The 14096-nt window shown below is 37.4% G+C and overlaps 1 protein-coding gene across 1 annotated transcript in view; it reads right to left on the bottom strand.

Annotated features, from left to right (window-relative positions):
• The window catches only part of PDE11A (phosphodiesterase 11A), a gene marked incomplete at both ends in the record, with an annotated part of 139464 nt that overhangs the window by 47395 nt on the left and 77973 nt on the right, over positions 1-14096 (bottom strand). Inside the window, one exon of the mRNA XM_082312211.1 lies at positions 12256-12306. Within this exon, the coding sequence (XP_082168337.1) occupies positions 12256-12306 (51 nt within the window). The remainder of the gene's footprint in view (positions 1-12255; positions 12307-14096) is intronic.

Genomic DNA, 14096 nt, shown 5'->3' with positions numbered 1-14096 from the left:
CAAGGCATCAGCCAAGGAGGTATGAATCTCAGTGAAGAGGTCTGTCTATGTGACTCCATTTTAGGGATGCTGAGGATTGCCCATGCCTGGCACAAAGCTGTGGGGTGCACAAATACCTCAGCCGCCACTAAGTCAAACAGAGAGGCATTTAACGTGCAGACAAGTGAGAAATGAGCCAGGCAAGGAGCTGGATGTGGGACCCTACCAGGGCTGCATTGCTGTGCCACACAGCACCCAAGCTCACCAAGGTCTTCCCCAGGTCACTGCCACGGGACCCTGGGGCAGGCACTACCCACAGAGCAGGTCTTGCCACAGCTCGCCACGGTGGGGTTGTGATTACACCACTTACAACCTTTCCTTACCACCACCCACAGCAACTGTGCTCCTTCAGGGAAAGTACAGATAACACTAGCAGATAACTGATCACTAACACGGATAACCTAGAACCAGTTTTAACAGCAGAGTTTATGAAGGCAACAAATAGAAATCTTTTTCATTGTTTTGGGGTGGGTTTTTTGTGTGCCCACAAGCTTGTTGTATGCCTGGGACAAAACACACACCGCTGCATGGCAGCACAGAAAGCAGGATTAGCCCAGTTACATTTCAGTGCACCGAACAGGATGCTGTACGCACAGGGGGATCACAAAGGTGCTGGAAAACACGGATATTTGATGTTCTCAGCTTTTTTGTGTGTTAGGAGATAGGTGTAGCTTGTTGCAAAGCACAAGATGACAGAACACTTCACAGAAATGGCCTCATAAAATATTCAGTTTCCTGTTTTTGCCTGGGGTACAATCTACACATTTTCCATACAGTTGCAGCAAGAAAGAGAAGTGCTAGAGTCTATTTCTCATACATTTAAAGTGTTTACATTTTAAATTTGAAAGACTAAAAATGCAGAACTACTGATGTAATTTCTCTGTTAGAAAGTACATTTACTCTGCCTGGGATTTTGCCCAGGCTAAAACAAGAGACTTTTGAGACTAAAACAATAGAGGAATTCCTGCCAGGCAGACAGTGAAACAGTGTAATAAATAACCTGTAGAAGGTTGTAATCGCGAACTTCTTTTACATAATATATGCTACATATAGTTTTGCTTGGATGACACAGGCCTGTACACCCCAAATATGAATTGATCTAGAAAACAAGTGTGCATCCATATAATTTTTTCCTTCAAATAATCCCAGAGCCTAAGTTAATACTGCACCGGAGAATGGTCACTCACACACTCGTGCGTGGGAACAGGTCTTTCGGCACAGCCTCACTCTTACCAGCTGATGGAGGAATGCAAAAAAAAAAAAAAAAAAAATTGCTGGATATGAGACTGTGGATGAAACATGGCTGAACCCATGAGGATATTTCTCCCAAGCCTCCGGTGACTCACGCAAGAAGGACACGCTGCCTGTGCTGCTAACATATTCTACTACATGCACACACACAAACATTACGATGGCGTGAAATTGCACTGGTATTACCTTTTTCAGGATTTTACAGCTTGACAGAAATGCTGCTAGGCAATCAGCCTTAAAGTGGAGCAAGGATGGCACCCAGTGGCCAAACAGATTCATCTCAGAAAAACATTTCTCTATTTCCCATGCTTTGTTTTCGGCAGTTTTAACTATAAAAAGGTTCTAGCTCTACTATGAACTCATTGGCAACGTCACAAGCCTTTAAAGGACACTGCCTTCTTCCGTACAGGGATATTTATGTTTCCTTTTGTAAAATATTTTGTAAAAAAACCCGCCTGTAGAAATATTGCCATTAATAATTTAAAATCAATACCAGTAAACATTTATGACAAACAACTGCTTGCAGCCAGAACACCGTATAGAGGCAGAAATAAACGAAGAAAAGTATTTTTCCTTTTGTAGGGTATATGCTAAGGAAAACAAAAGATTTTTATCCTGGTTTTAAAATCAGTATGACTCCTAAGGAACTTGTTTAATTTTAAAATTAACATTAACAATATTAATGCCAATTAGAAAATTTCTATCCAACTAAAGTTTGGTGAAAAGCAGCTTGATTTTTTAACCTGAAAATTCCCAGTTATAACTGTCAGTCTGCTGAGGCTACAAAAGGAATCCAAGCACAGATAAATAAAGAATAATTTATAATGTGAAATATTATGCCATTTTTCTGGATTTCTTTGAAGAATTCTTTCTTCCATGAGTTAAAACAAACAGTACAATGGTCTTACTGGGCCAGTCTGGGAATGCAGGTCTCAGAACAGCGAGCTGTCACATAACAGGGCTAGCCCCAGGGATGTCTGTCAACTGCATGGGGAGTAATTTGCTCCTTACTAATGGTGAAAGAACCATGATAAACCCACAGTTAAGAACTCCAAGTACCATCATTTGCTGAAGTACCCCAATTTTTTTAAATTATTCTGGTCCAATTTAAGTGCACAGGTCTTTGCTAGACAGATTTTTCTTCCTGTTTGAAGACCTTTCCAAATATAAATTCCCAAGTCTGTTACTGACTGAAGCATACTACTTTATCATTTGACAAGTGTTGATTTTTTTTTTTTTATCATTCATTAGATATTCCTCAGGCTTGCATGACATTTTAAACATATTCTATGCCTTATCACTTTTTGCATGGTCGTTGACTAAATGGTGTAGCAATGTTGAACTTTATTTATTCCTTGATGCTTTCCAGCTGACAAGAGATTCTTGTGCAGTATGATGACCGATCAGATTGAAGGACAGACAACAGGTCTGTTGGATAATAAATCATTTCACTTCTGAGCAATACTATGTCCCCAACAATTGCTATTTCTAATTTCTTTTTCTAAGCATTCTCAAGTCCTGGACCAATTGTGGGTTTGGATATAAAAAACAGATGCAAGAAATACAAAACTTTCTGTGTAAATAACAAAATGCAGTATTTAAGAGCAGCAAAGTAGCAGCACACTTTTTTTAGTATGGGTAAATTAATAACCCTAAGTGTTTTATTACTCCTCTGCTGAAAATTTCTATTGTTGAAGTACCACTGTATTAGCGTGCATAATTACTAAGAAACTGAAAAACAGCCACTATTAAAGGCAATAAGGCAGTAATATTTTTAAACTACTTAGAATGGTTTTTTTTAGTACTGTAAAAGAATATTAGAGTATAGCAGAAATTCTTAGAATTATTATCTAAATCAGTTGAAATCTATTTCAGCTTTACAGGAGGCTTTTTAAAAAAAGTAGTACCAAAGACTGTTTTTGACCATGCATGTAATTCTAATTTTCTGTTATTTCCAGTGACTGAAGTTTATTACTTGTTAAGGTATTTAACAAGGAGATTTAACCTCTGGTCTAGCTATGAAGTAGCTGAACTTAGTAGTAGTTTTATTATTTAATATTTCCAGTTAGTGTGTGTTTTTACTCTGCAGTCAGAATATCAATGTTGATTTTTCACATTTTTTTTAATCCTAACCCTTAAGCTCCCTTCTTTTTAACTTACAGTGTAAATGTATTCAGAAATTATACTGTATAGCATAAACACTTAAGAATAAATACATTTTGCCTTTGCATATTAAAGAAATTCCACAGGAAGTTCCTTATTGACATCTGCATTATGCCCTTGCACTGATGTAATCTGCAGACCAGAATCTATTCCTTGCTGAAAGAAGCCTATCCCTTTTAAAAATTCATTTAATGACCCATGCTAAACTCATAAATGAACAGAAAAAAATGTCTGAGCCTGGATATATGATTAAATTGTGGGCTTTATCCAGCTTCCAGGCCGCAAGTTTCTTTCTTTAGCCTTAACTCTCTCCAATCATATACAGCTTTTCCTCAAGAGAAAGTTGTGGGGTTTTTTTTGTTTTGGTTTTTTTTTTGTTTTGTTTTGTTTTTTAAAAAAACAGGATTTACTTGTCTCCTACACTACAAAATAAACTGGTTTTGTGTGGGCTTATCACACAAATGCAACACAGTTGCAGCATACAAATCTTTTGCAGTCAGAAGGCAGAAACGTTAAAATCTTTCACAGAGATGTTTTAATATTTCTGTCCCCTCTTTGCAGACGGGAAGCTAAACATGAAGTGCCCTGCCCTGCCCAGATGATATGACAACACGAGGGCAACAAACCTGCCCAGTTAGACTACAAATACTCAGAGGTGGGCAGACAGGGTGGATGTGCTCCTCATGACTGCTAACACCTCCCTTTACCCCTCTATAGCCAACGAAGAGGGCTGGCCCCTTCAGAGGGCAGCTCAGTGCCTGAGCCTCACCAGGTTAAATTACTCCTTGTAAACCCTCTCTGCATAACATCCTGGAAAATTAATATTTCATCTGCCCTGGAGAGAAGGGAACATTTTACTCTGGGAGCTTCCATGTTTTCACCTGGAAATAATAAACATGGTCATTTTAGAAATACAAGAGGAATCCTTTCAGTGACCTTTTACAACAATTTAATCTCATCTTAATCAACTACAAAGCCAGTAAATTCAAATGCTAAAATTTCAGAAAACCTGAATGTCTAAGTTTTTGAAAGCAAATTCAGAATTCCCATTAGCTTTTTCTATTAACTATGCCTAGAATTAGGGTAGACACTGTAGTATGACGCTAGTCTAGTAGGACAGCTCCAAAAGTAATTCATAAACAGGTGCCTCTCATGCCTCTGACACACTGAAGTACTCCCACGTTCTTTACTTCTAATAAAATGCCTCATAGAAGAAATTAAAGCAAAAAACCTCAGGTTTTTTTTTCCACAAACTGTCACATTGCTCTTTTATATGCCTTATTCTCAATAAAACCTATCACACTGGAACAGGTTTCATGATGGTAACTATAGCTGTATGAGAAGGGCTGTTGTATTGGGAGAAGTGCACCTGAGAATCACAGGTCCCGGCACTGAGACAAGGAGCTGAAGAACAGCTTAGCAGGACAATCCAGAAATGCTTCCAGGGGCAGGTGGTTGAGAAAGGAAAAGAAACAGCTCGTGCTAAAATAAACAATTCAGCAAACTTGGGAGTTTTCATCAAACCCTGGTATCTGCAATTCCTGAGATTTGTGACAATAATGATCAAGTCAAAGCACATTTCTCTTCATTTTAAACATAGAAGGCATGGTCTCTTTTCTGGGTGCTAGAAAGTGATGCAAAGAATGTAGTTTCCTATTTTTTTTCCAGGCACTGCTGTTGGAAGGCACTGATTAATAAGAAGAATAGTTGTATTGTGTCAGACCAAGGGTCCTTCTAAGTCCTGTACCTTAGCTTTGAGAGTGACCGAGAGCTGGGAAGACTATTTGAACTGAGAAAACACACTTCCTTGGTGCACTCCTCTCAGCTTCGGCGAGCTGCACTTCAGAGATTTCCCGAGTCAGAGATGACTGTCATTGAACAGCAGTCCTCATTTGCCTTTTCCTTCTGTTAATTCATCATTTTTAACTCATTAACATCTATGCTGATAGGTCATATAGTATAACTACATGTTTGCTGAAGAGAAATCTTTAGTCAGATTAAAATCTGTGCCCTGATAATTTCATTTGATGCCCCTAAACCTAAACATTGTATGAGAAAATACCATGAAAAAAATCTTTCCCTGCTCCTTGTCTCCATGCCATTCCCTCTCTTCACTGAAATTAAAAAAAAAAAAAAAATCTTTGAACTACAGAGCACTAGCCTGATGTCAACAGATAACAGCCTCACATTTCAGAAACCAGTATAAAAACCCCAGTTTTTTATTTTTAATCATTATTTATTATTTTTAATAATTTTCAGTGTATGCAATGTGTTCCTGACTTCTTGTTTCCATGACAACTGAAGACATAGGCACATGTAAAAGTGTATGAAATAATGTAATACAATAAAGACCTCAGTTTCATGAATTATGAAACTCTTAACACTGTGCTTTAGGTCTTGTCTTATGTGGGCAGTGCATGTGGAAAAGCAGAGAAAATAAACTGTGTTTTACATCTTGTGAACACGTGCATTTCTCAAAAGGGAAAAAGGGAACACAGCTCAATATTCACACTTAAGCCCTGCTTACCCTCAAGGTTTCTCCTCATTTTTTTTGCCATTGTCGCTACTCTCAGCGGAACTTGAGCAGCTGGAATAGCATTGGGGAAAAGCTTGGTGCCAGCACAGACCCTCCTGTGACAGCCAAAAAGGAGTCCAAGAGTCTGTATGACTAGTCTTGGGGGACAATCTGAAAAATACTTAAGCACGTGAATAACTTCACGCACTTAAATAGAATTGTAGGTCTTTAAGCGACTGTACGTGTTTCACCACATGCATGGCTGGGACCGTGGCTTGCAATACTGACTTTGCAGTGCCTTCGGTCCTTGGTAAACCCATGTTACCAAACAGATTGAACCGGCAGCGTCAATGTGTAAAAACCTCATCTTCTAGCTATGCATATTTAAATAGCAATATTTCATAAGTGGTCCAAAACACAAAGGCCAGCTTGCCTTTCTGAAATTTAATTACTGAGGAAGACTATAATGTAATTATTATAAACCACTACAAATGATTTAATTACAGAACATAAAAGTAAGTAAAATAGTTCTAAATTGAAAGATGACATCACAGCAGAGAATAACATAGCCTAGGAATGCTTTCCCAATCCTTACAGAGATCGGGGATAAAATTAATACATAAAATTCAATTTTTCATTGTGCTGCCGCTGTTACGCATTTAAGGGTGGGTATAAAAGTGTAACAGCATAAGACATGAATAACAGATTCCTTTGATATCATACATGTAATGCACTCCAAGTATCAAATTCACTTAAATCCATCATCTTTCATGGATTCAACTGTTTACATTGTCATATACAGTAGCAGTCCTAAAAGTTGTTTCCTTTCTTGGTTCAACTGCTTTCATCATTATTTAGTTAAATGTCCATGGCTTTAAGAGAGACACAAAAGCCTCCCTATGTGGAGGTAGGTCTTCACTAGCCATACCTCAGGCTACAGAATTGAGAAATACAGCAATTGTTATTCATGCTACATTTTGAATCGAAGATTCTGTAAAGCAGGTGATACGTTATTTTCCGTTGTGTAGCTCTCCTGTGTGCTGTTTGACCTAAAAAAGGGAATCTCTCACAGGGCTATAAATAATGCATCATAGTCATTAAATATTGATCTGCCTTATACCATTCACAGCTGCACAATTAGGTTAGCTTTTTAAAAATAACTTCTTGTACATTACCCATAATAGGACAGCGTTTACATATTCTCTTTGGAAACGATATTAGTTAAATTTAAAGGTGATGTGTGTTTGTGGGACTGCTTGCTAAGTCACGGGACTTGTTCATTACTGCCTCAGAAGTCAGTAACTCTTGCTATAAATATCCTGCCCTGGACACAATTCTACATTCTTTACTCATGTATCTTGGCTTTCTATATTTGTCTAAAAACCAACTATTTTTAGGCTTGGAGAGCCTGCATTTCAATGAGAAGAAACCTGGCACTACAGGACAATGCTATAGGATAGCATCAATCTTAGATTAATCAGACTTTACAAGTCTTACATTTTTCTACTCCAACAATAAAAATGCTTATAGCTAAACACTAGGGCTAGTACATAATGGAAATAATGGAATTGTCTTTTAAGTCTAAAATACAAGAGAGAACTGAGTTGCCACAGTTTTTAAAGTCATACCTATTCCTAACTTAAAAAAATAAAATTAATATTGATATGGGTATGATTCATTTGTGCATTACTTTAGCTTATCCTGCCAAAATTCAGTTTGAATTTAGTCTAGTTACATAGATGTAAGTGAGGAGAAGCATTGTGATAAGTCAGGCTCAAGACTTCAGACAGACATTCTCAGATATGCAAGAAATGTTTGCTCTCAAGGTGGATTTTTTTGTTTTACTTGCAAATGCCCATGAAAAGTAAAGTTTAATTTTTCTCCCTATATCTAGAGCAATGGTATCAGAAATCTACCTATGACTGTAATGCAGCATGTATCAGAAAACCTAAAAAATATTATGCAGTTTATATGAACCTAGCAGTATATCTGATTTAATTTTTTTTTGAAGCCATCATAATTTAAATCTAAAAAATCAAATTTGAAAAATATTGACTAGTAAATAAATGTAAGGTAATCTGGCAATGAAGAGTCTATGTACAATATTTACTATAAATTGTATGTTTTCCTTGCTCTTGTTTTAATCCTATAAATCATTCACAAAACCCACATCCTCTTTCTTAGAACCTGGAATTACAGTGCATATCCCAAATACAGGAATAATGGTAGATACACGATGATTAAGTCTGATTAATAATTAATTCGGATTCAATTGCCTGTTATTGAAACTCTATCAATTAAGCTTCCATGTGTTTTTCCCCATTTTAAAAACTTACTCATTTTCAGGAAGAAGGACGCATTTTACACTGCATGCCAACTCAAGTTTTCACTTAACGTACATTTTAAACTGGTATAAAAAGAGGACTGGATCTTAAATTTTAACTTGTTTCAGAGATCTTGGTCTATCAGAAAACACAATACAAAATACTGACTGCCATGAATAAATAGATGGAAGATGACAGAGGGAACATTACTATGCAATTTTACAAATGCTAAACAAAGCCAAAGACAGCAACATCCTGCTGAACTCAATGGCAAACATCCCATTAACCTTCCCCAGGGCCAGATTATCACCTACAGAGACTGAGGGGTTTGCTCAGGCTCTGAATCCAGATCTCTGCAGTTTCACTTGTGTCTACCTGGAGGGCTAAGCCTCCTCTCTTATCCCTAAAACAAGCTCGCTGGGTTAAGGGTGTGAATTTTCCATTCCCACTTCCCCTGGGCGTGGGCAGCAGGCTGACTGGGTGGCTCCATCCAGGTCAGCAGACCTGCGCCTGCCCTATGCTGCGTCCGAGCCTTGCACCGGTCCTGCTTGCACTGGCCTCCTGAGAAACGTGTGCCTGCTAGCCTAAGTGCTAATGAATCCCAAAAGCTTTAATGCAAATAATGAAAAGGACTGGTGAGATGTGTTTTTACAGTAATGATTCACGTAATTGGGTTACCTTCCGAGAAAAAGAAAACATCCATTCATTAATAGAACAATTTCTAATCGTATAAGCATTTTTAAACTTGGCTTTCAGATTTTTATTAGTGAAAGCTATATTCTAGTAACACCAGAAGTGGAATCCCTTAAAAAATGAGCAAAAAAATGTTCAATGTGAATCTATGTTGCTGCTTTGTTTTTAGACAATTGTAGCCATCAGATATGGAATAGGCCAATTGCATGACATGGTCCATTATCACACACTCATGTTTCAATGTTCCATACTGTGAACTTTCCTCTGTATTTTCCAGCTCCACAACCAATGGTGCTCTGCACTTTTTCCCATCCTAGCGTCTGGAGAAAGGTATTTCATTTCTTAAGGGTTTCTTATTAAGGTGGTGTTTTTTTTTTTTTTGTCATTTCATTAATTCTTAGCCAGGATTAGTAGCAACAGAAATAAATGTTATTTATTTTACAGAACCTGCTCACAGTGATTACAACTAATTCTTAAAAAGATACCAGGTATATTTGTGAATTTGTGTATTTTTTAATTCATCCAATAACAGTAGGAAATTATTGACAAAATTTCAAGTAAAAAATCAACTTTAACTAGTCTTGCTAGGTTTTCTGTAATGCAATAAAATTAATTCACTGGTAAAAGCCAGAGGAAAAATAAACTTCAAGTACACTTGCAATTTTTCACTTTGTATCAGAATATTCTCAAGATCTTAGGCAAATAAAAATTAATGGAAAAGCATTTTAAGACTATAAAGACATAAAGATGACAAAGATGGAAATAAACAACTTGAACAAGGAGGAAGAATATGTAATTATTTCCAAGCTGCTGGGGTCCAGTTACAGTATGTTTGGGGTAATATGTTGAAAAGTTGTCAACTCAAATGTATTGTCACTCCAAAGTCATTAATTACTGTTAGGTCCCATGTCAGTCAAGAGCCAGTAGTGGACTACTGGCATTACTCTCATTTAGATGTTGCTATCGTGTGTTTGTTCCTGTTCTGACTGAACCAGAACATTGGGTAAATCGTAACACACATTTCCTCTGACATCTGCCAATAAATCACCAAAGGAAGAAGGGACAGTTTTAGTCCCAAACGCCCCCAGAGGGAGGAATTGTTTATTAGCCAGTCAAGTCTAGAAGATGACCCTAATATAACAAAGGGCTTATACAAAATATAACAATATAATGAACAGAGAAAAAAAGTAGTGATTTCAGGGTAGGATGCCCCAGGAGACCTCAACAGGGAGACCGGCTGCCAGGGCTCTGCAAGGGGGGAGACAGGAGCAATTTCATCCCATGGATGAATGGCCCCTCTCTGGGGATGAGCTCTCTGTTGAAGGCCCACAAGACATGCGGGTCCTCTCTGGGTTTTTGTTGTTTTGTCTTGTTTACAGGTGTAAAGCATTAACAAAGACTACCTGGCACTCTGTGTGTCAGGAATTGAAAGTGAAACAACCGGATATAGGAAAGGGAATATTTTTCTGAAAAAATATCTCATCTTAGTTTAAGCATAGCTTGGTTATATTCCTCATTTTCTCATCTATGTTCTCTATAAAAATGTATTTATCGGGGTTATTTATGAATAAATGCTTTTCATTTCCCTTTAACTTATCATTAACCATTAAATGGATAGTAACATGCCTTCAAGGTAAGTGGATAATAACAAGACATTCCTTACTTGGAGACTGACAAATCTATTAATGAAGACACTTGGGAAAAGAAGTAGAATAGCTCCTCATCACACTAGTATCTAAGTCCAAAGAGTAACATAGCAGGTTTTTATTTCAACTACACAGACCATGATGGAGAATTGTCTTTCAATGGCTGACAGCAACCAAGAAGTATGGACATCTGGTATGTAGAAAGATATAGAAGATACATGGAAGCTGTATTAGAGGTGCTTATTCTAAGGTAAAATAAAATAATTAAAAAAAAAAAGTATGGTCCTTTATCCCTTTCTTTCCTCTCTCTCTCACCCAGCTTTCAGTGTTCTTTTTGCCAAACATAAGATACAACTTATTAAGCACACAAAAGTATTTTCTGCTGGCTGCAGTGTTGGAATGATCTTCAAGCATGTTTGATTCCAGAAATAATTCAGTAATCTCAACTTCAGCTTACAAAAGGGTGGGTAACTGCACCAATAACTACAATGGAGGAAGAATATTACACCCTTATCACCAGGTATTGATACAGAGTTCTAAGGCATGGCCATCATTTGGGCAATAATCTACAAACTAATTAACTAACTAGCAATAGCTGCCCTTCCTCAACCCAGGTAACTCATCAGTATCAGCTCTGTTAAGTCACCTATGGCTTCCCCCTTATACTACGACCATCCCCCATGGTGCAGAGATTGGGTTGCAGCCAGCCAGCCAAGGGTCAAAACAACCATCAAACAGCTATTTTTCAGCCACATAGGTGCCAGGGAGCCACAGCAGGGAGAGCCAGCAGCACAGGGTCACAGCAGTCCAGATCTTCGCAGACCTCACCACAGTCTCCGATGCACTTTGCGTACAGGAGACGAACACTGATACCCACCACGAGAGCCTCCCAAACAGCTCTGAGTAGCCCTCTACAACACTGACTCCTCATAGCCAAGGAAAGTGCCACCAAGTTTCCCTAGTGTTTCCTCAAGCAGAAAAGGACAAACGAAGCCTATCAGAAAAGCAGCTCTGGAGTGCTGGCAGCAATGAAAGAGTGAGGTCACCGTTCCCCCTACTCTCTACCCCTTGGAAGGGCAGGATTTGGTGAGAATACATAATGATTGGTCCCTAGCAATGCTATGTTCAGCACACATCACTTTACAGTTCTGCCCAGAGCACTTACAGAAGTTAGAAGATGATTTCTCACCTTCACATCCAGCCTTCTGAGTCTATGCACAATCTTGATACTGAATGCTCTGCTTTTTTTAGTAAACACAGGACAGCTTCCACACTATAAGCATGTAATGTCTCAAGTTGTTCTCATTTTCTCTAGTTTCTTCCTCACCTCCCACTGTGGTATGACTTCACTATGGTGGTTTTTGCTGAGGAGGCCAGCAAGCCCACGATGATGTGCAATTCCAGCAGCTGGTGCTGGGACAATAGAATTTTGCTGCTGTGCACTCATCACTGCAGCTCTTTGTCCTTTGAAAGATTTTTTTTCCGCCTTCCCTAACATGTAATACATCCTTTGTAAATCATTGTTAATTATGATTTCTGCTTTTGATGTAAAACTCTCAGATAATCTACATCCATTTTAATTTACTGTTATGTTTTCAGAAATAACTAAAAACTTAAATCTTACCTTAAATTTATCAACTTCTGCCTTCGAACATGTTGCATGATAAGATAACACCTGCCCCAGAACAAAAGATAAAAAACCATTTTTGTAGACTTGACAAGTAGAAATAATAGGGCTTTGTACTGCAGTCTAATCAATGATGTTTAAAACAAATTTAATTAATATTTATGCATGGTAATTCAGTTCTGAATGTCAGCATATAATAACTAATTGCAGGTTATCAGATATACATTTGGCATTTATGTTGCGGGGAATTTTATAGGGAATCATGGACAGTAAGTAATTTAATATTATAAGCATTCCTACATTGTTCTCCTGGAGTTCTACAATTAAAAGAGAAAGAATTTAATGTAAAAATAACAGTAGATTTACAGACTTTAAATAATGCCTTTTACTATACTGTAAAGCTTTAATGCCTTTGCTAGTGGCACATCATTGCATGCAAATTAGCACCTCTATGCTATGCCTGACATTCTCTTCAATACCATTCTGGAGATGAAAGCATCAAATACAATGCACAAGGTACTGCACACCTCCTCTTAGTACCTGTAAGTATGCATACATTTACATGGAATACATTATATGTGACACTAATGTTGAACAAGCACTCCAGAAGGTGCAAGAGCCACCCTGTGTACCAGACCCACCAAGGTCTGACTGTGCATGGGACGAGGTGCTGGTCCATGAGGGAGCTCACAGAGCCAGAGCGCTCCTAGCAAGGACAGGTCCTCCTTACTGCACAATCTGCTTATGTGCTAAAGCTTTGATATATATTTCTCATTTTGAAATTGTTTTCATCTATGAATGTCTCTGTTACTCATACAAATACCTAAACTCCATCTCAAATGCCCTTGGCTTGCAATACCTTGTGGCAATAAGACCCAAGATGTATTTACTCATATCAATTTTAGAGGTGTCATCTTTTACAGTAATAAGAAATCATTCCTGCACTATAAAAGAATAAATAACAAATACCAATTTATTTGTTCTGTCCCACATTTTACTTTCTATATCTATATATCATGTCCTTTCTCAAATATTTCTGTCCAACCATATCGTAGCTTCTCTCAGAAATCTGTAAGATTAGTAAAATTATGTCTTCTGCTATGACAGATTACACTTAATAGCAAAATTGTTGTCAAGCTTCTCCTTTATCTACATTCATTATATTCCTCTAGATTTTTACAGTCTTCCTTAATATTGATTATTCTAATCTTTTAATCATTTGCAAATTTTGCATCCTTAATATATAAAATAGTATTTAGCCTGGTTTTGAACCATATGACATCCTACTGTCAACCTTTCCCCATCATTTATTTGCATATTGGTCTTCTGTTTATTAGTCAATCTTATGAGAATTCTATATGAAAAACAGTATCCATATATACCAAATCAATTTATTTTACATCTGATATCAATGTTATTTTCAAATGCCACTCATTGCCATCCTAGCTAAATACATAAATACTAATAAAGCATTCCATTACTGAAAAATGGATTCACAGTCCTCCAGCATATACCATTCTTTTGTTCAGTACTTTCCTGCTGTATCTTCAATCACTTTACACAAATATTATCATGAGTTGTAGCTCATTTATAGAAAGAATTACTCTTCACTGAAGCATAGTGGCCATTTATCAAACTTATAATCTACATTCAAGCTATATGGCTATTAGTCTTTTTTAGGTCAAAGAAAGAAGCTGTTATTTTAAACCAAGAAATCTAAATTTCCTTGATTTCAGTACTAAATAAAAAACTTCTATGTTAACTTTCATCCCTACGTATCCGAGTGTGATATTTGGCTTTGCTTGTTTTTCTTGCCAGGAGGAGTATTCATTCTAAGG

The sequence above is a fragment of the Platalea leucorodia genome, assembly GCF_965183815.1.
Source record: "Platalea leucorodia genome assembly, chromosome: 5".
NCBI lineage: Eukaryota > Metazoa > Chordata > Aves > Pelecaniformes > Threskiornithidae > Platalea > Platalea leucorodia.
Note: the sequence above shows the minus strand (reverse complement) of the source record. Positions and strands in the feature narration are given on the sequence as shown.